General features: G+C 39.7%; 1 protein-coding gene across 10 annotated transcripts in view; it reads left to right on the top strand.

Annotated features, from left to right (window-relative positions):
* Nucleotides 1-24,896, top strand: part of SHANK2 (SH3 and multiple ankyrin repeat domains 2) — a 315,835-nt gene that overhangs the window by 142,822 nt on the left and 148,117 nt on the right. For 9 of the 10 annotated variants that reach the window (XM_033150235.1, XM_033150297.1, XM_033150242.1 and 6 more), the window contains one exon: nt 19,266-19,341. In XM_033150235.1, the coding sequence (XP_033006126.1) occupies nt 19,266-19,341 (76 nt within the window). Of the gene's footprint in view, nt 1-19,265; nt 19,342-24,896 lie in introns of those variants that run through there. The other variant, XM_033150319.1, reaches the window with a different exon arrangement.

Genomic DNA, 24,896 nt, shown 5'->3' on the forward strand with positions numbered 1-24,896 from the left:
GTCTTCATTTTCTTCTCTCTGTGTGTATGTGTGTATGTCTATCTATCTCTCTGTGTGTTTTCGTTCCTTTTGGTCTTGTTCAGATGCACAGAAACATGACATGCCAAAATTTCTTGCTTTGCTTAAAGTATTGTGTGGTGGCATTGCCTAGGAACATTTCCCATCAGTTCTGTTTTGTAAAAAGTATGTGACCATAATTCATGTCTCTGTAATTGCCACAAATGTTCAAAAGATAAAGTGGAAGCAGAACATAGCAACATGACTACTGACAGAAATGGGCAATTGAGTGCTTAGTATTGTGCTGTCCCTCACTGCAGATCCCTAGGATCTCCAGAGCCCCAGGGTTTCTCTCGTTTTACTCGCACAGCCCTGGGTGTTCTTGTCATCATCAATCCTGTTTGTTGTATGTTTCACTTTCTCAGCCATGTACTCCTGATTACAGCCCCCCAGTTTACTGTAAAGTAGGTTCCCTGCCTCATAGAATTCCTTCTCATCTCCTTTAAGCTCACCACTGGAGGTTTCTTGGCCCCTAAATCTTCCTCGCCCACTCCTCTTTCTATTTTCTTTCTGTGGAAATGCCTGCCAGTTCTGTTCCTCCACACCTCCTCTTATCTCCCTATTATCTTCTTCCCCATTTACTTTCTTCTCTTCCATTTTACCTTCCTTTCCTCCTCTCTCTCTCTCTCCCTCTCCCTAATTGTGTTGCTGGCTTGCCTCCCCACTTCGGGTCTATCATGACCACTTCCCAGTTAGGATGCAAGATTGAAGGAGCAGCAGGCAGGTAGGTTGTTGTGCCCTGTCTGCCGAAACCTACCTAGCACCCCTCAGTTCAGTTTGCCCCAAATTCAGTATGTAGCCAGTAACACTTGTACACCATGGGAGAAATTCACTGTCACAATATTATCATAGTTCAGTCAGGACAAGCATTTTTTCTACCCAGATGGAACAATCTCCCCTTTCCTCTTCCATGCACTGTTCTGGAGATTCTCCGAAAGCACACAGGGCAGAATGTGAGGAAAGCCCGGTTGCTGTAGTGGGAATAATTGTGTTGACTACTGTTTTGTTCAATCTGGGCCTTAATTACAAAAAATGTGGGCTCATCCCTAGCAATGCCCCAAAGGTAAATAGACTGAAGCCTTTTTGTGCTTCTCTTCCTTAGCCCTCAAACAAAGCAACCCCTACTGCTAAAGAAACAAAGCTAGTGGTGAAAATATTGTTGTTGTTGTTCAGTTGTTCAGTCGTGTCCGACTCTTCGTGACCCCATGGACCAGAGCATGCCAGGCACGCCTATCCTTCACTGCCTCTCGCAGTTTGGCCAAACTCATGTTAGTAGCTTCGAGAACACTGTCCAACCATCTCATCATCTGTCATCCCCTTCTCCTTGTGCCCTCCATCTTTCTCAACATCAGGGTCTTTTCTAGGGAGTCTTCTCTTCTCATGAGGTGGCCAAAGTACTGGAGCCTCAACTTCAGGATCTGTCCCTCCAGTGAGCACTCAGGGCTGATTTCTTTAAGAATGTATAGGTTTGATCTTCTTGCAGTCCATGGGACTCTCAAGAGTCTCCTCCAGCACCATAATTCAAAAGTATCAATTCTTCGGCGATCAGCCTTCTTGATGGTCCAGCTCTCACTTCCGTACATTACTACTGGGAAAACCATAGCTTTAACTATACGGACCTTTGTCAGCAAGGTGATGTCTTTGCTTTTTAAGATGCTGTCTAGGTTTGTCATTGCTTTTCTCCCAAGAAGCAGGTGAAAATATTACACTACACCATTTCCCAAATACATCCTGAATCATACTCTTCATGATCTACCAAAGTCTAGGAAGGGAAGTTTCATCAGTTTGTGTGTAGTACAAGTGAATGTAGAGCAGCAGTCATTTTTCTACTACACCCGTTAAGGCTCTTTATCAGTGGCAAATATAATGGACCGTATGCCAAGGAGCAGCTGCCTTGGACTTTGTGGCCCTCGTGGGACTTGAATGATTTCCATATATCCTTAACAGCATCATGAATTGGGGCTTGGCCCCGTGCCCTCCCGAAGGAGCAGAGAAATACAACCCATGTGTGTTCCAACTGATTCTAGCAGCATAGCTCTTTAGGGATTCCCCACTTTCCTCCCTCCCCAAGGATGATACAATATGGTCTTTTAGTTGAAGTATCCTCTCAGCGTTACTCTTGGCTTATTGTCTAGGATTATGTTCAGGTCATTAGCATGCAAGTTTCTGACGCATTAAATATAATCATGTGTTATGCAATGTCTGATTCTGTCCTTACAGAAACAGTAACCCCCACAAGTTGATAGTTATTAAGTGTGTCTTCATTGCTACTTTTATATACTTCCTTTATATTTCTACTGATCTGCATTCATTAATTGTGTAGCTGGAACAATGCAGGCTTTGAAACACAAAAAACTACTTTAAAGTTATTAAGCGGAATCCCTGTACTACCGTGTTTCCCCCAAAATAAGACACTGTCTTATTTTTCTCTCTCAAGAAAACACACTATGGCTTATTTTTGGGGGATGTCTTAACCGCTCCACGTCGGTATGCTGCATAGCCACACCTATCCAGGCTGTCTTAAGGGAGGTGCCGTGTCACTATGTCTTATTTTCGGGGTATGTCTTATATTGCACAAATGCATAAAAATCCTGCTATGGCTTATTTTATGGGTATGTCTTATTTTCGGGATAACACGGTAGCATAGATTTGGCAATGTTATCCTTTTGACCCCCCCCCTTTCTCTTATGTCCAGCATGGGCAACATAGACGAGTGTGTGGTGCAGTATGGCCTAGTTACACCTATCTTTTGAATCATAGAATTGTAGATTTGGAAGGGACCCTGAGGATCATCTAGTCCATCCCCTGCAATGCAACCTTGTCCCTTACAGGAACCAAACCTGCAACAATGGCATTTTCAGCACTATGCTCTAAGCAACTGAGTTATCTGTGCCACATCTTCAATGGGTGGAATTCAACGTTGCATTAATAATATAATTTAGCCAGCACAAACATTTCTGCTTTGCCAACAGAACAATCTCCACTCTCCTCCCTCTGCATGCTGTTCCAGGGGTTCTTCTAACAGCCCAGAGCTGATTTTTGGGAGGTGCAGTAGGGGACACTCAGGGGAAGGAGAGAGGGCTAGCAAGTCTTGTTCTACTAGCTCCCGCTACTGTGACTATTTAGTTGAATCCGATTCAATATACCTATCTCCTTTTCCTTTTCTGTCATAAGGCATGACAAATATTATATTTTTATAAGGATTTAAGAATGGTAATTTAAGAATGGTATTTTGGCAACATGTGGCATACCCTCCAACATTTCCCCGCTAAAAAGGGGGATGTCCTATTTCCTAACCCCCAACTTTTCTCTGATGAAAATAGGGACACCCTAAGCACAGAACTTTCCAAACTTTTCATGTCGGTGACATACTTTTTAGACATGCATCATTCTGTGAAACAGTAATTCAGTTTTACTACAAGCCCTGGGAAGAGCACGGGGAGCGTTCTCGCAGCACACCAACACACTGCACCTGACACACTTAATGTGTTGTGACACAGTTTAGAAAGCGCTGTCCTAAGGAAAAGCAGGACATTCTGGGATCAAAACAGAAACCAGGACTGTAAATCTGGGCCTGTCCCTGGAAAGTAAGGACACTTGGAGGGTCTGCATGTGGTAGGTAAAATGCAGACGATTACAATGTAGAAAAACACAATTACTGGGAAGCAAGCCCCAGGAAAACAGTAGAGCTCATTTTTGATCAGGTTGTTACTGTTGCCTTCTCTAGCATGCATAGAGTATTGTTGTTGGGCCTGACACCTTCGTTGTTGCTCCTGTGTAATTCCAGTTAACATCTCTACCATCTGCCCACCTGGTTAGGGTGACTTGCATGATGACACACACATATAAACAACTTACAGGGCAGCAGGTGCTTAAACTTTTTTCTTTCAGTTAAGCCAAGGGAGCCAAGACTCCATTTCTACAGGGCTTGCTGAGAGTCTTCCCCTCAGAGATGCTGGTCAGTCTGCAGCTGCTGGACCATTGAGGGTTTTTCTTTCTTTCTTTCCTAACTCAGATGGGACCTATGTACTCACATGCTGGTTCCTGCTGTTCTTGTATCCAGTAATTTCCTGACATGTAAACTCAGAGGCTAAGATCAAATTTACAGGTTTAGCTGTCTCCCTCTGTGTTCTCTAGTTCCCATGACTACTACTGCAATTCCCAGCATTTATTGCTGCTAGAGGCCTTGTTGATCTTGTCGTTGTTGATAATAAAATGCCTAAAATTGCTCGGTTCTGTACAAAAGTGGGAAATAACACACATTTTGCCCTCAGGTTTACAGTCTAAAGATAAAGACACAATCTGTTACAGAGGAAAGGACAGTAGTAGAAGAAACAGTCTGGGAAAGCCGGGGTAATATCTGTCGCAACAGGCCAGTGGAAGGGTTTCTTTCCCCCTCTGTGTTCCATACTGAGTTACTGGCTGCTAAGAGAAGATCCAGGTGGCAGTCGAGTCAGTTAAACTGATGGACAGGACCCTACTTCAATTCTCATTCTATTTGCTTAGCTGCAGAGAAAAGGGTGAAAAGATTTGGATGAGTAAAAAATGTCTTGAGGAGAAAAGCTGATCTCTCTTCCCCAGCACCACAGTCCCAACAAATTGGAGGGGACAGGGAAAGCAGCTGCATTTAGGCTGCAGTTCTACCTATGTGTAGGGCCCACTGAACTAAATGGGACTAACTTTTGAGTAGATGTGCATTGCAGGACTAGTCAATATGGTTCCCTCCAGATGTTGCTGGACTACAGCTCCTACCACCCCTGACAACTGTGCATGATGGCTGGGGCTGATTGGAATAGACTTTGCATGTGAAAGTGGTGATTAACTGCAACCAACTGTATAAATGTATATGTCACTATTTTGCTTGTTTAAACTATATTTGATAAAACATTATCTGCCTATATTTCATTTATCCATGTTTTCTGCCATTCGGTTTTTCCTTAATTCCTTTACTCACCTGATAACAAAAGTCTCTTTTATCAATGGATAATTATATTGCATGAAGGATACTGTTTTTACTGAAGAATGAGCAAAAGCTTTGTTCCGTCATTTACAGCAGCTTTCTGAATAGATCTGCTAGTTTTAAAATTTGCAAGAAAGTAATGGATCTTATAAGGATTTCATTAGATTCTGTATGAGCGCTTGTTGTGACATGAAAAGCAGATGGTAGTGAAAATAATTATACTAGTGGATGAGATACTTCTGTGATAATTTATGCTAGTATAGTCCTGCAAACTTCAGTTGGACTACACTAGTTTAAGCTGTCACTAGATAAAATCACCATGGGGATAGCCCTCCATCTTTATATGTAAAATGTTGTAGCAAACCTTTTAGAAAGGAAGAGATTATGGAGTGTAAGTGCTTCCATTCCAATGACTGGGCCACTGTTCTCCATGCCATGGCAACTTCAAAATTGGACTGTTGTGATGTACTCTGTGTGGGCATGCTGTTGAAGATGATTTGGGAACTTCAACTGGTCTAAAATGCAGCAGCCATATTACTGGCCAGAGTTCCATTTAGAACCCACAGAAAACCTGTTTTAAGACAGTGTTAAGATCTGCAGAGGTGACTCACTTGATGGCAACACCACTCTTGGGAGTTCAGCAATATCTGTAAGGCCAAATGTTCCCAACTATGTTAGACACACCTCTATGGGGCAGGAATACCACAATTTAGGGGCTGTCACAGAGAAACCCTCCCCCAGGGTGCCATTCCACACATTTCTAAGAGTGGTGTCAGCCCCAGTAACCATGACAAATGACCAAGGATGATGAGAGTTGTAGTCCAGCAATATCTGGAGGGCCAAAGGTTTCCCACACTTAGTGTAGCATCTTCATTGCACAGCTTTTGCCATATGCTGAAGTTGCCCCTCTTTATCCTGGCTTTTGATTGTTCAGGCATTTTGTTTTGTGGGACCCATCTGTTTTTGCTGAATTTATACTGTTCTCTTCCAGTTGAAACAGTTTTCCTTGTTTCTAATTATAATGGCTTTATCTTCTTTTATGATTGTATATTAATGTAACTTGCATTCAGCTTAGGTTGAATGTTGGGTAAATAGTAGTAGTAGTAATTATGCCATTTATATTAATTTCAATATATTGGTCTAGCAGAACATTTTGTACAGCTCTTTATAAAAGTTTTCAGAGTTTGTACTTCTTGTTCCTTGGTTACCAATATACTAACCACACTGGTATGTTTTCCCCTTTCTGCTTTCATGCTCATCTTTCCTTTACATTGATTGTGCAAAGCACTGTGAACCACAGATGTAATATGGTTAAATGGATGCTTGTTTGCAGACATTGTCCTTGGGTCCAATTTTATTGTCGTTTTCTGTTACTGCTTAAATGGCTTCATCCATAAGATGAAATCTATTCACTTGGAGTAAACATCTCTTGTAGAAATTCATGTGTATGGGGATGTATTAATTTTCCCAATTATTGGGGGGGACAGATCCAGTATAGGCATTTATCTGTCTCACCTGGCTATTCAGTACCACACCTTCACTATAGAAGATCTATATTCAAAAGAGATGAACTCATAGAAATGGAGGAACCCATGGTGATAGGTAACTTGAACTTTGACGCCCTAATACTCAAATCTGTTAAATGAACATTATACTTATACTAATGTATATATTTGGGGCAGAGATTGGGGAGCAATGAAAGAAAGAGGTCAGTGAACTGTTGTGATGAGCGTGCATTATCTATCTACCGTATTTTATTACTTGTTTCTTACTGATAATTGCCATGGTCAGTAGCAATAAGTTAAATTGCTCAAAGCTACTAGAAATGAATGTTAATGTTTTAGGAGACATTTGCTGGACAGAATTTACATCAGGGTAAACATAGAAGAATCCTGGCCATAGGAATGAGTGTTACAGGGTTGGGGGATGGGGAATAGTACTATATAAAGTGCTTTATTGAGTCACTCAGTTCTTCCAGCTGATTGTGTAAAGGCAGTGCTTCAAGAGCCCTAATGAGCCTTAGTATAATTTATCAAGCCTATTTTTTATTGTTCAAATTATATAAAACCTTAACTTGTATACTTAGAGGAAACCCTCAAATGAAGGAAGTCAAGCTGCAAAATTTTGGTTTAATTTCAATTTGAGTTCAGCTGTCAGTGAAGTTATTCCTTTGGTTCTGGTTCAGGCCAATAAAGGTTTTGTAACCTATTTGCCACACTTGGCTGGTTCCATTTCATTACATGTGGGAATATTTTAATTCTGTGAAATAGACTGGCATATGTGGTTACACTGAGAGAAGCACATAATATAACTAGATCTCAAGAAGGTATTGTCAGCCTGGGCAATGGAAGACAAATTAATAGGTCAAATAGACTTTGCTGGGAAAATTATAGAAACCTGGAGGCACACGTGAAAGTGTGGTGAGATTGTACAAGAGTTAATTGGGAAAAGGGGTTAGATATGGCCTGCCACCATTCCGGTGTTTTGCTTTTAGGCAGAGTAAGCATATCTGAATCTGGTATTGAAGAGGAGTGCTGTTCAGGAGCGGGATGTTTTTGGAAGGGATAAGGAGGGATAAAACACAATGTTTCATACCCATGCTCCTGAAGCCTTAACATACTTTGTTATGAAGTGCTAAAATGCACATTTTTTTACCCTGTCCTTTGACACCTGAGGTATATATTTTATAACCCCCTTGATTCTAATTATGAAATAATTAATTTCTAATATTTTGAAATTTTTGTAACCTGCCTTGAGAGCTGAGGGTGATGGGTAGGTAAGGAACTAATAATGATCATATATATTAGGGAGTGAGGAGGTTTCTAGAGAATGTTAAAGGAGGGAAAAAAGTTTTTACAGCTTCTGATAATTCTCCATATGATGCAAGGAGGAGAGGAGGTCTTTTTTATAAAAAAAATAAATGCATGAGAAGCATTCTACCAGCCCCCTCTAGGATAGTATAAGCCAGGCCAACTTTGACAGATAAGTTGGGTTGCCCACCTGGTGCACAGTTATGTTGTATGGCCATTTTCATTTGTCCATTTCTTTTTTAACTCAGTTGTAAGCACTGACAATCAGCTGTGTTGGTTTAACCTTCGGTTTGCTAGTAGAACTGAATTACTGTGTTGCAAAACGATGTGTGTCTAAAAAGTGTGTCACCAACATGAAAAGTGGAAAGCTCTGCCTTAAACACTTAAATCAGGTGTGAGCAACCTTTGAGCCCTCAGATGTTGCTTAACTATGACTCCCATCATCCCTGGCCTTGGCCATGCTCACTGATGGGAGTGGTAGTTAAGCATTATTTGGAGGGCCAGATGTTTCCTACACCTGCCCTAATGAAAGAAGTGCACTTCTTTTTCTCCATCAAATACCAGAGGAAGCACTCCTATGCCATTGTACTAAAAATATATTGGATACTATAGCTCAACTATATTATGCTGAGATACAGTCAGTAACAATGAAACTAGGTTAACTAACAAAAATGACATCCTTTGCATCTCAGCTTTTTATATTTAAAGGGCTGTAATTCAGGGCTTGGAGATCTTTTAATGCAGATCAAAGAAGCAAACACCTCCTTTCTTGTAGTACTAGTGGATTGAAAATAACCTCATGTTCTGGAGGAAATTAACATACAGTGTTACAGCCCTGGCAAAACAAGCATATTTGGCATTTGTGGGAGGAGAAAGCATTTGCATCTGAAGTGCTTTAACTCCTAACATGCACTCATCAGGGTTATTTTTATTATGGGCGTGTTAGAGACAGGGCAAGCAGAGTGGGTTTTCAAAGCTGCTAGAGCAGATTTTGTTTGGCGTCGAGCAACCAAAATGTAGAAACGATAGCTATTAGTAACACAGTACAGCTGGGCTGAATCATTCTTTTTCCTCTCTAATGGCATGCGTAATTGCTCTAGGTTTTCAGGCGTCCTTCACCCGCACTTATTTAGATTAGTGACTGATGCATTTCCATGGAAACCTTAAATAAAAGAGGGAGAAAAATCCAATGGTACAGTGTGAAACTAGAGTGATATGGAGTCTATTGCTGAGCATACAACTTGTATAAAACAACTTGCTTTATGCTGATGTTTTGATCTCTGAAGGTCCTTGTCATATTCAGTATCAAGATGGATTTAAAAGTTTGAAGACGTTTTTCCTTCTATCTAAAACAGCCTTTTTCTATTTGAAAGAATTCCTGTATTCACAATAGGGCTGGAAAAACTCACTTCAAGTAACTTGAAATCTGGGAAATGTGGTTTTGTATGTTGGTGGTGATTCAAATACACAACAAATGCAACTGAGATGGTTACATCTAGGTTAGAAATCATGGCTGAAAATTCAAGATTCAAGAAGAAAGTTCATTTTGGAGGTATTGTGTAACTTTGAAAAGTATAAGTGTATGTGTGTGTCTATGTGGTCTAAATGTGGAGAGGTGCTCTGAAAATTAGATGTAAAATTTCATAGTGATGTACACCTCTACTGTGTATGTTTCATATATTATTGCACTCTAATGCCAACAGTCTTTAATTAATTTACCGTCAAGTTTAGGAATTGGACTCACAGTTCTGTAACTATTTGGTATAATTGCTTCTAATCTAAAATAAAACTATAGAATATTTTATAGGTTTAAAAATACAAAAAGGTGTGTTTTCTTTTTTAAAAACAGGGTTATTAGGGTTTTGCACATTTATGTTTAAAATTCTTAGATATCACAATTTTGGAAAGAATTGTTAATATGTTGTTTGTAGCTAGTTATGACCATCTGTTTTTGAGTGAAATATAGTTATCCAGGACACATTAATCAACTCAGAAGTATAGGCAAGTATTCATTTTTGGTTTGTCACTTTTGAATAGATCTCAGTTGTCACATGGACCATTTTCTCCCCACCCCCAACCAGTGCTTCTATTATTCACATGAACCAATTTTTCTTTGTCTGGTTTAACTTCAGAGTATTCTAGATTATAAAAGAGCAACAGCCTTACGATGTTTTTGGCTGATGAAAATCTAAAGAAAATAAATACAAAATGTGTTTGCATTTGTGACATAGTTCCCTAACACTGGCAGGGTCTGAAAGTTGTTACTGAGTTTGAAGTTAACAAAAATTAGAAATCCTTGCATTGACAGCAATATATTGCACATCTGAATGTAGCCTCACAAACTTAGGAAACTACCATAATGATTGTTAAATATGTATTTATAAATAAGGATGCAATTCTATGGCACTTAACAGGCAGTAAACCCCAATGGAACTTAACTCTGAGTACATACAGGATTGCATTGTAAATGTGCAGTAAACTTTACATTTAATATTCTTAATGGAAAAATTATTGAACACTAATCAGTTAAGTAGTAGCTACGTCATCATGTTAGCTATATAGTTACTTTAAAGATTACTTCAGACATCTTTTTAGATTTTATACAAGGAATGCAGCTTTGTGGCAGAATTGTTAATGAATATTCTAATGTTACCTTTCCTAAAACAAGTTGTTTGATTAGCGTATGATACATACGATACATTTTTACTATTTTCTTATACAGATCTTTACAGCTTTGTAATTATAAATTCATGTTAAAGAGGCTTTTCATTTTGAGAGAACTGCTGTTCATTGTTTTTTATCCCCAATATTATGGCAAATTCTTGCATGCAGAGGTGGCATTTTCATTGCCTCCTGCAGGCAATAATGTCTCATGCTGTATCTTATTTTGAAAATAAGAATTTAGAAGGTATTTTGACATGTAGTATGGAATGTAAGTTTGTGCTTGGACTGGTGTGGGGGGGGGGGGAAGCCAGTACATCTACTATTGTGCTTTCTCTGATCGATGGCTTGAATATGTATTTCACAATAAATCATTTGAGGTGTTATAGATATGAGCCCCCTTCCAGTATTTCATATAACCAACCAAATACAGTCAGTGTAGTAAAATAATGGATTCCTCCACTATTTTAAAGTATGATTAGTGGTAAAAATGAAATTTTGATTGTTGGTATCCTAATCAGACAGTAGCATTTATTGCAAATTAAGCAATGAGGAGGAAGATGTAAAATTAAAATTACAAATGCCAAATACCTGGTCCGTACACTGTTTTATATCTTAATAATTGCCCCTTTTATTTGCTTTGTTTGTTTTTTCTCACCAAAACACAGGACTTGGGTATTTTGTCCACTTCAGCTGGACTGTTGTCAGTGGAATAATTAAAATGTTCACTTTGAGACATGTAGGATTTGGAGATAACAGGATGCTATCAGCATGAATTGACCATTCACTGTGAAAGTATGACAGTTAGTAGTGTCATGGATGATGCATAAAAAATGAATTGATAGTGGGAGTTAACCTTGAATCTGCAGGCGCCATTCATTTTCATATCAACATAAAAGTTAAGTGCCATATTCAGGCACAGTTCAGTGTGCTGAAAATAAAATAAGAGGCAGGTGTGTACCCCAAGGTTTATATATTGAGGTGCACCTGTGACCCACCCTTCTCAAGTATGAGCATTTTCTTTGTGGAATATTTCCCCCCCTCTAAAGTAAGCAAAGTTTCATCTGGTTTTCTGCACCAAACTTTAGGATGCTGAAAATTATATTGTATGCAATAAATTGCTTCAGAAGCAGAGCTAATGTGGAAAATGCCAGTCAAAATAGATGCCTTCTAATGCAAATTCTCTTCTCCACCTTCTTGGGAGAAATCCTTATAGGACAGAATTCTTCTAAGTAGGTTGGGTTGGACATGGTTATCCATATGATATCCAGAATCATATTCTAAAACTGATGATCTATGCTTGAAATACAAGAAATAGTTGATTTCCAAACCCATTATGCAATGAAAATGCCTTGGTAATGTTTGGGAAGCAGTTAAATGAACTATAATAAGCATTTTCCAAACCATTTCCCAAACCACTCACTTTTTTAAGGTTCTGTTTTCATTTTACAGTGCCTGATTAATGTCAGCCTCTCAGCTGTTAATGTGTACAACAGTGATACATGCATTTTTATGGAACTATCGGTTTAAACATAATTTAATGAGACAGACTAGATAATCTCTGATTATTTTACTCTCATAAATTTCATCTTGGTTTTCCCCAAAATTAAAACCTCTACAACCATAACAAATGGTAAAAAAAATCACCTTTATCTCTTGTGCAACACTAGTGTCTGCCATGATTAATTTTGTAGTTCTGCTGCCATTTCAAATAAGGTAAATCCCATTGTATCGCTATCATGTCAGTGGTTTCTGATATTGAGGGTTATTGAAAATTGGCAAAAGTTTCTAGAATAAAAAATCCCATACCTTATGTGTTATTTCTGTTTTCAAACTTCTGTTCCATTTGGCCACATAAGATCCATACTGCTCCATATGAAAGTTAAACAGAATGGAATATATTTTAGAGAATGGTTAAGATCCAATATGTTGGGATCAAGCAGCTGTATGTACAGTAGGACTTCTTCCCCTCCTGCAGCCCCCTGTATCTTCTCCAGAGGGTTGAGGGACACTCTGGAGCAGACTATGAGGGCACAAGGAGGGCTGTCGGAGGGGGGAGAGAAGTCCTGTTGCATAAATACCATTCCCCAAATGGGTAGGCATCACTGGAAGTTGTCCAATGCATTTTGCTTTCCATGGGAACTAATTTTTCAGACTGTTTTTTTCTTTTAGTGTTTTATGTCATTTTTTGCAGTAGCAAGTGTAATCTAATTTTAATATATTAATATAATTATGATTTTACTCTCTGGATATTAAAAGCCCCCTTTACTTAAGGCAACCAGTAAAAAAAAATAATTGTAAAAAAAAATACTTCATTATAAGTCTCAAAATTCTACAGCTTATAAAATGCCACCTGACATATATGATCTACCTGATAAGGTAACAAACGCACCAAATTTCAAAGTGATTGTATAAAAATTGGCACAGGTACAAAATGGTGAAAATTGACACATTGACCTCTTCTCCCTGGTGTTTTTTTTTTTTAATAGGCGTATCATTTTGCTTTTCCATTTTATTGAAATTGATTGATGTATTTCATTCAGGCTTGTCAGTAAAGGCACACTTTCACTGGTTTGGCAAAATTTTGAGCGAAAGTTCACAAGTTGTTAAGGTTTCCTTGCCCCATTAAAGCTATAGGAACAAATGGTGGCAAAGGTGTACAGTGCATTCTCAGCGAAGGCATTATCAGGTTACCCCCAAGCACCAATGTTTTGTTCTGAACTCTGGATCTCCTGCTTCTCCTTCTGTCTCTCTCAAAATAAGAAAAAAACAACACCTTAAGCTTTTTATTTAAAATATTAGCTTTCCTTAAAAGGTGGCTGGACACATGGTAAAGCGATGCCAGTGAAACCCTGACACCCACCTTTCCCCAGGGACTTATGCAATAGTCACATGGCAAGTGGAGGGTAGGGGTGTGTGACAGAATGGCAGAGACCAAATGAACTCATGTTAGATGTTAGAAAAGACATTTTAGTTTTGATATGTATGAAAACAGCAGTTTTCCCCCAATTGATTGTGGGTAGGGTAGGGAGTCCAATTCACATACAGTGTCCTGTCCCAGAAAATTCTGTTGCCACCTTATAGATCAGATTTAGATCTGAAAGCAAGCAACAGAATTCATGTTTTATTTTGATACTTCTTTTTTATTTTCTAATTGATATGTATAGATGCTACAGATTGCTAGTGCTCCTCAGATTGATGCTGAAGTGGTAATGCTTCCACTACCCCAGTATTTGCAGAGGGAACCATTGAGTGGATGGGATGTGTAATGCATATTCCTTTAATTACAGATGGGACAGTGTTGTGCAGTAGAGAACATAAGATGAGCCTGCTGGATCAGGCTAATGGCCCATCTAATCCAGCAGTTTGTTCTCACTGTGGTCAACCAAATGCCTGCGGGAAACCTGCAAGCAGGACCCAAGCAGAGAGCAATCACTCTCCCGTCCTGCAGTTTCTGGCAATGCGTGTTCTCCTTCATGGAGAGCACGGGTTGCGGTGGGGCCAGCAATCCACCCTTCCAGCGTGGGTTAATTCAGTGGTAGTCACACTTCTGATTGGGGCATCTCTTGTTGTTGGGGAGAAATTAATGTTGCAAGTTTGATGCTTTGACAGTTAGAGGTTTTAAATCCTTGGCACGCCCCGTATTCTTTCTCTTTGCTGTTTGCAACAGATCGCCCGCCCTCCCCTCCCTCGTTTAGGCCTCTGCTTTGACCTTGCTACGCCTGTCATGGGGTCGTCTGCCGTTTGGTGCGGGGGCCTGGTAGGAATTTTTCCAGTTGGCTGATTGGCTTGTGCCCTCTGGTTTTCGCCTACTACGTAGCAACTAGTCACAACTTGTAAGGTTGGCGGTTAGGCATTGGTTTTCGTGTTCGTTGCTGGAGGGGTTATGATTGGCTGTGTCTGCCCCTCCAATTCTGCTGCTGCTGCGTGGGAATTCCGTTAAAGGAATCCAGGGGCTCGCAATGCTTTTGTCCGTATCCCCCCAGTCGGGGCCAGGGCCACGCAAGAGCCCCTGGGAGCATTTGGGGAGAATCGTTGTGTCTGATCCCCCAGCTCCTATTCTCTCCCCAAAATGCTTTCCCTTACTGACTGTAGTCAGTTCTGTCCCCAGTGGGTCAGATAGTCTAAACCAATGCCTACGCAACCACTCACATATCTTGTATTTTAATAAAGTTGTGGCCAAAATTTATCCCAAAAACCAAACCAAAATTAATGTTTCTGGTGTGAGTTATTTACTGGTGGGTGGTTGGGGACCTCGACACGCAATGGATATTTAGAGAAGGCTCCTGGTGAGGGGCAGATGGGGCAGCCAGTCCAAATAGGTACCTAAATGAAATTGATGGTTACAAACCATGCATTCTATAGAAAGGGCAGTAAGATCTTCAAGCCACCAGGAGAGAGATGGTGGATGTTTGTCCTTCCACCCTTGCAGTATATGTCTCTTAGCCAGCAGAAGGACTTACATAACCCACTGTTGTTGCCAATATAATAAGTCTTACTGTTAATGCCAGTTTACTAGGGCTTTGTGTTGTTGCTTTCATAGTTTGTTGCTACCATAGGAACTATTATTTATTAGCTGTTTTTCTTTGTTACATTGGCAAATAAAAACAAACTTTTATGTATTATTATATTTTAAGAAGAAGAAGAGTTTGGATTTGATATCCCGCTTTTCACTACGCGAAGGAGTCTCAAAGCGGCTCACATTCTCCTTTCCCTTCCTCCCCCACGACAAACACTCTGTGAGGTGAGTGGGGCTGAGAGACTTCAAAGAAGTGTGACTAGCCCAAGGTCACCCAGCAGCTGCATGTGGAGGAGTGGAGATGCGAACCCGGTTCCCCAGATTACGATTCTACCGCTCTTAACCACTACACCACACTGGCATAGTTTGCAGTTAGTTTGTAGTGATACATACATACAAACATACATGTACTGTATGTATGTATGTATGTATGTATGTATGTATGTATGTAAAGACTGCATTTTAAAATTCAAATCTAAAGGCAGCACTCTCCTCCCTCCCAACAACCAAATGAGGACTAAGCATGTCCAGTAGCCACAGAAAGTTGTAAGTGGTGGGAGTATGTTAATCCACCAGTTGTACATTACATTTGGTACTCCATAATCCTCTTTTTCACTCAATGAAAATATATCTATTTTATTTTTAGCTCACAGTTTCTTGTTCAAAAAAATTCTATAAATTATATTCTGCTGTTACACAGTTTCTTCTCAAGTACTTGTTTGTGTGATATCCTGATATGAGGGGTTATACAGAGTGCTATATACATGCTAATTGGGAGATGAGAAGTCTTTGATTCCAAAATGCGTACAATGCAGAAGTAACCCAGTGTGCCTGTGCCATAGTATACCCACTGAATTCAATTAAAACACAAAACGTCCTCCTCACCTTCGGCAATCTTATTATTCTGCTTCCTGCAGCAGAGATATGTAAAGTGTATGTAGCATTCTTCCACTAAACTTTGCCCACAACTCTGGCAACACTGACAACATATCCAATCAAAGATCAGCCCACAGTAGTTTCCTTGGTGACTAGCATACAGCTGTTGAAATGGACTGCAGTGCAAACGCTAGAAAGGGAAAAAGCAAATAAGAAAACAAACCCCTCTCCAACTCTCCTTATTTTCTCAAGTAAATTCCTTCAAGACTATTTGCAGATATCAATGTTAGTGGTCACCTTGGGTGTCAATTGCTATGCCTAATATTTTCTGTAAATATTCCATCTCAGAAGTTGCTTATTGAACCATTCCAACTTTAGGGTTAACAAGAGTTCAAATTTTAAGAACAGGAGCAAATACAGCAGTACATTTTTAGCTATATAGTTAAGGTATCCTTTGAAGATGTAAATCTGGTTTCCTTTCAAGTTGAAAATATATGTTCCCTAAAGGAATGGCATGCTCTTGTCTGTGTTTTAAGAGCAGTATTCTAGCTTTCAATAGGTTAATACGACTGTGTTTGAGAATCTATTAGGGTGATGCTTACTGTATTGGTAAGATGTTTAGCCAGCAATATACTATTGTAAATTACTCATTATTCACAATAATTTCTGTGAAATCTGCTTCCTCTGGAACATGGAACAGCAGAATGTTGTGTACTTGCTATAAGAGTAGAAAATTGAGAAGGTGGTGGTGGGGAAATGTGTGAATCACATTGTGGGTCAGCTGCTTAACACATCATGTGACATCAGACTGGATAAATTGGAGTGAAGTGGGGGTGGGGAAAGGATTATGGTAATGTAATTACGTGTCTGACATCAATTTGTTAAAAACCTACTAGGTTGACAATTCTACAATCTGTCTCAATTTCCCCAGACTCCTGGAAGACAATGGAAATGGGACGATCCAGGATTTTAGTGTAGCCATAATTAAACAACAGCATGCCCTTTCCCTCTTCCAAAAAACCCAGACAAACTGAAACTCACAAAATGTAGGAGCAGATGGGGGTGGGCAGGGAGGGGAGAGGAGAAGAAGTTTCATTGTGCAGGCGGAAGTCCTTATGTTACACAAATGGGAAAACTATATTGGATATATCCCAAACACAGGAGTTTATGCTTTTTCTAATTTTGGTTTTATTTCCTGTAAAGATGTGGTTCTTGTTTTGTTTTGTTTGTTTTTACTCTTTAAGTACTTTTAAAAATGTGCTTGTACTTGTGCTGGATGAGACGTTTATTAACCCTTTTCCTTTGATGCATTTTTGCTAACAGGCTTTTAGAGTCAGTTATCTGAACAAATGCCCCAGATTACTCATCAATCTAGATTATCAATCCCCACTTTAGTGATTCAAAATACCTGGTATGGTCAAAATGTAAACTGCAAGAATAAATACTGCTAATCTGCTGATGACAAGAGTGTCACACACTTTTGGAAGTACTTCGAAGAAACCAAGGCAGGAATTTGGAAGGGGGAGGGGAGGCATGGCTACCAGTTATCTCAGAAACGCTAACCCAAAAGGTCCATTTTGACAGAGAACTGACAAAAAAGAGCGCATTTTATCCAGTTTTGTTTAATTTTATTAAATACGTAAATGGGAGAACCGTGGCCCCAAATACACCAGCAAGATACGCAAGCTTGTGGAATTATTCACATGAGGCAGACTTGATATCTGAATTCAGTGAAACGGTATGTCTGGAACTCTATCCTGCGTCTTCATGCTCCTGTGAAAAGACACGGAATAATTAGAACAGGCAATGATCATTGTTTAATTTTTCTTTGACTTAACTCTGTTGCGGTTTTTGAGTTTCTCCTATGTCTTTGTCATGATTTTTTAACCCTGTCCTTTTCCAAAACCCTTAATAAGAAATTATATTTTAAAATATCACACAGCTTCTGAAGTTGCTTTCCATTTTAAGAGAGTTCCCTTATTTCCGTCCCTGCCTCCCTTCATTATCTCTTTGCATCTCCATTTAATTAGAGAGATTGGAAGTACTATGTACTATGAGTCCAAGAGCTATGTACTATTGTCTCATCCTTTTGATTCTGTGTGCCGCCGCCCCCTCCCTACCCCACCCCCACCTCCCCTGCTAGTAATCTACAGTGTCCTGCAAATGCATTTAAAGGGAGTTTGAAATTAACACTGTGGAATGCTTGCTTTATACATGTTAGGTAGCTGAGCAGTACTGCTTCTAACTACATGTTGCGTTTGCTCCCACCCACTTTCCGTACGATAATAGAAGGGTGAGATCATACCTTAGAAATTACTTTGCTGCTGCAACCGATTCCTCCAAAGAGTCAAATAATAATTTTAGAGTTTACAGGTTTTGTCAGAGTGAATACAGTGGGTGAGTGGGTTTTCACCTTAAAGACTGGCCATTATGTGACTCCACACTTTAAAACAAGTGATGGCAAACTTCGCTGGACTCAGCTGAGAATTAGCCTGATACTTATGAGTGTTCTTCAAGAGCTTTCGGGGGGGGGGGGGAAGCTTGCCTCCCCTGGGAGATCTCTGCTCACTGATATTGTTGGCACGTGTACCGGCATGTGATGTGCATAACCATGTTGCCTTATCACTTTCACACAGCTCCTAAAACTTCCTTCCATTATTTTATTTTTTGCGGGGGAGGGCATGGACTCTAATCTGAACTCACACATAGCTGTGCAAAAGCCTTCAAAGCTGCGTTTTAAAGCTATCCCCGCAGGACAGAGAAGCTCCTGAGCAAAGGAGGTGTGCCTGCCCAAACTAAGGTAACTCTTGGACTCAGACATATAGTTCTGTAAATCCTCCGCCTAGTCCATAAGAGGCCATACCTCTGCTTTAAGGAGTCATATGGGATGAGGGAATGCTAAAGAGGACCCCCTTTGTACAACAAGCTCTGTTGAGCCTTAAAAACCAACCTTTGGGCTTTTGCCTTGACTGTGATGAATGTTCAGGCCACACAGAAGCTGTGAGTAGTGCACTCTAGTTTGGGTCAAAAATTCAAGGATATTTTACAATAATGCTCCCTTTTATGTATTATGGCATGTCTCCCTGACATGAATTAATTTACTGTATCTTTAATTTTTAAGTACGATTTGGAATTTCTTTTTATACATTTCTGTATAAATATTTATAAAAACAAGTAAGTGTAGTATTTGTAGGAGCCTAAATTAATATAAGTAAATATTGGGACAACAGCACTGATAAGAGACAGCAATCTCTCCCTCCAGTCCCTACCCCCATAAAAAGAAAAAATAATAATGCTGATTTATGAAACAAGAGAGCACATGATTATTTCTCTTGACAATTGAAAGTTTTTATTAAGTATATTCTGTCTTCATTTTGAACAGAAACTCGAGCAGACAGAACAAAGAAATTGTTTAGACACTATACTGTTGGATCATATGACAGCTTTGATGCTTCAAGGTAAGAGATTGCCTTTTTTTCATACTTGAAATATTTTGTAAGTGTTGGCTTGGTGTTCTGAGTTCAAAAAGGTGTGAGCACCCTCAACTTCCCTTCTGTCTCAAAGCTATTTTTGTTCTGTCATGCCTTTCACTAGAATAGAGAACAGCCAAACACCTTTCGAATGAAAACAAAGATTTATCCCAGTATGTACTCTAAATTGTCTTGTTTGGTTCAACCAAGGCACTTGTGTTACCAAGGCACTCTCTTCCCTCACCAGGGCACTAATGGCTCGAGGTTGTGTGGGGCACACTTTTGTCACTTCTAGTTATATGGTCTGGGGGATCATCTTTGGGTGGTCTCTTACTCATGACCACTGGATGTTTAGGAAAGTTGCTCCTCTGTAGGAATCCATATGAGGAACAAAAATATAGGCCCTACAGTTCTACTCCCATTTTTTTGTCAAAGAGCTGCCTTTCAATTCAAGATGCTTCCCTTTTTTGTTTTTTTCTCTTCTGTCAGTTCCCCTTTTTGGGTTTGCATCCTAATGCCAATTGAAATAATTCAATTTCTGTACAGCGGGTTATGCTTCTTTTGCTGCCATTCTAACAATCTTAGCCTAAGAGGCCCCATTGATTAGTCCCTTTTACTTCACATGTGTATTTTTGGGTTGCAGCAACCACATAATAATAGAAGCAAGAGAAGGTGCTTCAGATTCTGCAGCTTGAATGACGTACATGTATTTGAGTAAATTAAATTGAAATTAATAGTGATTGTTTGACAAATTGTAATTCAGCTGAAGTTGATACAATATGCATTTAGTTGGAGCACAGGACATGCATGTGGCTTATTGCATAATGCAGGTGGGCTGAACAAAGCATTTCTTGTCACATTTTCCTTCAGTGGGCTTTTATTGTACTATAATTGTAGATTTCTTTGATTCCCCCCTCCTGAAATTGCAGTATACAGTCATACCTCAGAAGCTGAATGGAATCCATTCTGGAAGTCCGTTTGACTTCCAAAATGTTCGAAAACCAAGGTGCAGCTTCCAATTGGTTCCCAATTGCGCAGACACACCAGAAACAATAGCGGAAGCTGCACCGGACATTGGGCTTCCCAAAAAAATAAAAATGTTTGAAAACCGGAACATTCACTTCCAGTTTTTGATCGTTCGGGAGCCGGAATGTTCGATTCCCAAGGCGTTCAGGAGCCGAGGTACTACTGTACACACATTTTTATAAATAAATATATTAACAGCAACATTTGCACATAGAAGCAAACACTTTAAGACAGTGTTTTCAAAAGCAGACTGTGAAGGCTTTCATGAAACTGGGACTGTGGGCAGCTCTGGCAGAAAATAGCAACAAATACACATACACATGGGAAACATTTTGAAATGGCTAACACCAGCTTAGAAGGAGTCATTGTGTGGAAACTCCTCAAGCTATCAGCTGATTGCATTTGGGGGTGGGTGCAGACAGAACAAAATATTATGCATTATGAATGGAATGTAAAACAATACAAATGCTGCCAGGTGTCTAGATATACTAAGTGTTTGATCATGTCATTGCATGTAATTTTGGCCACCTCCCATCTAGGAAGAGAGACAACAAAAATGGGGAAAATGCTGAGGAAGAGAGGCAGAAATGTTCAAATATATTGAAAAACAAGGAAAAGCTTGTCAGGGTAAAATTTCCTATCTCAGAGAAAAGATCCAGATGTCAAAACTAATAAGAGGCAGCTTTTGCATAATATAATGTTTTCAACAACCTGGACTCTTGTAAGACAATGGCAGGTTTACGCTTCATTGTTACCATTTGTAGTAACAAATCCCTGGGAGCTAGTTATAATTTGCTGCTACCTGGAACTGTTAACTGTGTATTGGAGGGACAGTTTGGACCTATAATATTCCCTCAGATATTTCCAAGCATCACTAAGTTATTGCATTCACTGTTTTGAGCTATCAAAACTGCACTATAAAGATCTGGTAATAATAGAAATTTCATGCCGAGCAAATGTGCAGTGTCTGGAATTCAGCCAAAACAAAAACAAAAATTATAAAAAAATTCCTTCCAGTAGTACCTTAGAGACCAACTAAGTTTGTTCTTGGTTCATACTTAGTTGGTCTCTAAGGTGCTACTGGAAGGAATTTTTTTATTTTTTATTTTGTTTTGACTATGGCAGACCAACACGGCTACCTACCTGTAACTGGATTTCAGCCAGTTTATTCACATACCAATCACCTCATCTGTGGTGCTTCTTAATGTTTGAAAAGAGATACACATTACAATCTGTGATAGGTTTATGTGACTACTTGAGCAGTCAATTTACCACCCCCAAAGTGGTAAACTTGTATGTGTGGCAAAACAAGTTACCTAGGGGAGTTTCCTAATTGGCAATTTTAGCATTCAGAAGAGGGGCTAGTGGGATGATGTTGTTCACAGGCTCTTGGCTTCGCCCAAATTTGCTCTCTGACTAGTAATTGTTGCCTGAAAAGAGCACACAATTCTGCATTTCATTTGATTTCTTCAAAAATGCACTTGGTGTGCAAACAAAATATGACACAGGAAGTTGGGAAGCCAATGTTATAAGGCTTTGTTGTTAATTGTCTGGAATCTTGGGGAATAAATTGTACTATGTTTGTATTTGAACCCGAGGACCTGTGAATAAGTCATACAGTTTTCTGCTCTTGTTTCCTTGGAGAGATTGTCTCATGTTTCTTTCTAAGTCTTGTCCTTTTTTTGTTGAATATTATGTGTCTCTTTCCAAAGCCTGGATTGGATAGTTAGTACTTTTACACATTTTAAAATTAAGGCAATTGAAAAATTGTACAATTGGTATTCCAATGACTGCAGAGAGTTGTACAGCCACTGCTGTTTTTTATATGATGAGATAATTTAAGGCCTGGTGGAGCATAGAAGCTGTCAGTTCTTTGAAACTAAGCTGGGAGGAAGTGTTTTAGTACTGTTCTATTGTTGGGCTGTATGGAGACCCTGCTCAGTTGTAAGGGCAGTGCAAAAGACCTTCCTCAAGAGGCCTGATGCCTAGTACATTGCTCAGAACTAGGGTGCTATACAGTTCTGCTATTGACAGCTTGGTAAAAGATTTCAATAGTTTCTGCTGTTCTTCTTTGGCCAGAAGGGGGCAGAGAAAGGACAGTGTATCTTGTGACATGGTTGGAGTGGATTGCTAGGACAGGAAGGTGGGAAACATGTAGGGAATTGTACACACATTTGCCACTGGTGTCATCTTAGGTTGTGTTCAACATTCCCAATTACTATGGATTCACTGCATTTCCAGTGCTGGGGTTTTATGCAGTGTTTACACAATGTTATCTAAAATGCATATGTACCTTGCACTTGGTTATAAAATAGTACGGTTTGATGTGTTGTTTCTCAAACCAGCTTCACACTGATTGGAGTTCTTAAGCCGTTCCTAATTTGTCTCTAGCCAAGGTGTGAATACGTTTGCATAGGGTAAAAACATCTCCAGCTCATCAACAACACCTGGTGTGTACACAACCAGAAATCTTTTGAAGCTGATGTGAACATCAGTTGGTATTATCTTTGTCATTAAATTGTGTCAAAGTGGCTTGGGGGGGGAATGATGCTTTTGTAACACTGTGGATCACTGGTTGGATGGGTGACAAAAGATGGGGGGGGTGAGTGTGTTACACACCATTTTCCAAATGCAGTTCAAAAATGAGTAATGATGAGCTGGCCTGTCTGTAAGTCAAACCACCCCTTAGATGTAATCAAGATTTCAGCCATCCTTTTTCCATGTTACCTGGTGATTTATACAAAAAACAAATTAGATATTGACAAATATCAGCTTCTCCTGCCTGGTTAGAAACAACTTTCTCGGAAGTAGATTCTCATTAAGCAGAGAGTGGATGGTGGTGGGTCCAATCATAGCTTTGCTACAAAATTTGGAATTTGACAGCTTTCACTAATTTACCATTTGTACACACCTCACCATTTGGCAAATGAATAATATGACTGTAATGAAGTTTTCTCACTTTTGCTTGGATCGGTCTCAGCCTGGGGTACCTGAGGATGTGGACAGGAAGGTGTGACTTGTTCATCCTGAAGACAGTCTAGGTGAATGTCTAATTGAATCCAGTTCCAGTCAGTGTTGCCAAGTGCCTCCTTAGAATTTGTGGTTTTCACCCCATCCCAAAGCTAGGTACTGTATATCATGCTTGTAGGATATGAAGCTGGGACTTAACTCTTCCACCTGGCTCTGTGCCCCGTCTCTCATGATATCTGTGCTATTTTTAGCACAGTTGCTAGGGGATGGGAAGAAAAGAAGGGAACCTGGATTTTTGTACTTTTTATATGTGAATATATAGCTTGTGTACTTTCACACATACATTACTTTTCAAAAGTGGGGGTCAAAATATAGGCCTAGCTACTATCACTGTTACTGGTATATACAGTGTTAGAAACTGAAATATGAAAGCTAGGAGCTAAATGGCACCTTAAACCTATGTTATAGGTGCAACAACAGAATGTCTAGGAGTGCTTTTTATAACAAGAATACAAAGCTGAAGACAAATGAACTGCAGCTAAAATATTGTGTTAATTTTACCATGGTCTAGTCCTTCCCCTGCCCACCCCTAATATTCTTAAGAGGGTCTCTTCTCCAGTCTTCAGAGAGTAGCTGGAAGTGAGGAGGAAGAAAAGGGTCCTTCTTTCCATCCACTCTGCAGTTTTAATCTGAAATCTTAGACGTGGTACTGCGCCCAGAGCTCAGAAACCGCTCACGCTAATGAAATCTCCTGTCACAAAATGCTCCTAGATTACAGGGGTCATCAAACTTTTTCAGGAGGGGGCCGGTCCACTGTCCCTCAGACCTTGTGGGGGGCTGGACTATATTTTTGGGGGGTGGGGGGATGAACGAATTCCTATGCCCCACAAATAACCCAGAGATGTGTTTTAAATAAAAGGACACATTCTATGCATGTAAAAACACACTGATTCCCAGATTTAGAAGGGAATTGGGCCGAATCCAGCCCCTGGGCCTTAGTTTGCCTACCCATGGCCTAGACCTAGAACAATGGGAGTTTCGAACACTGACAGTATACGCACACACACACACATACATACATACATACATACATAAATACATACACACTACTACTGTCTTTTGTGATTGGACAACTGCTTTTGGATCTGCTAACTGCATTGTTATAAAATGCTACCTGAAAGCGTACAATATAGCATTACTGTATAGGGATATCCCTGTAGAGAGAACTGGTGCTATTTAAATATGGCTTAAAATCTGTTTTCCATATCTCTTGCTTTTCTGTATTATTTTGTGAGATAATATCTGCTCAATTATAATCAGTTGTATTATATGTGATGACCATTTTCTTCAAAGAAAGGATCATCAGTTCATTTCTGTGGACGCAGTTAGAACGCCAGGCTCTAGGACCATTTCCAATGGTCCATAATAAAGTGGCAGTTAAATCTGGCAATGATGGATATAAATTTGATGAGAGAATTTTCCAATTACGACTCTTATCACTTTGATGGCATGCTTTTACACTCCTGTGCCTGCTTTCAGGAAGTCTA

Source organism: Lacerta agilis, chromosome 1 (assembly GCF_009819535.1).
Source record: "Lacerta agilis isolate rLacAgi1 chromosome 1, rLacAgi1.pri, whole genome shotgun sequence".
NCBI classification, from domain to species: domain Eukaryota; kingdom Metazoa; phylum Chordata; class Lepidosauria; order Squamata; family Lacertidae; genus Lacerta; species Lacerta agilis.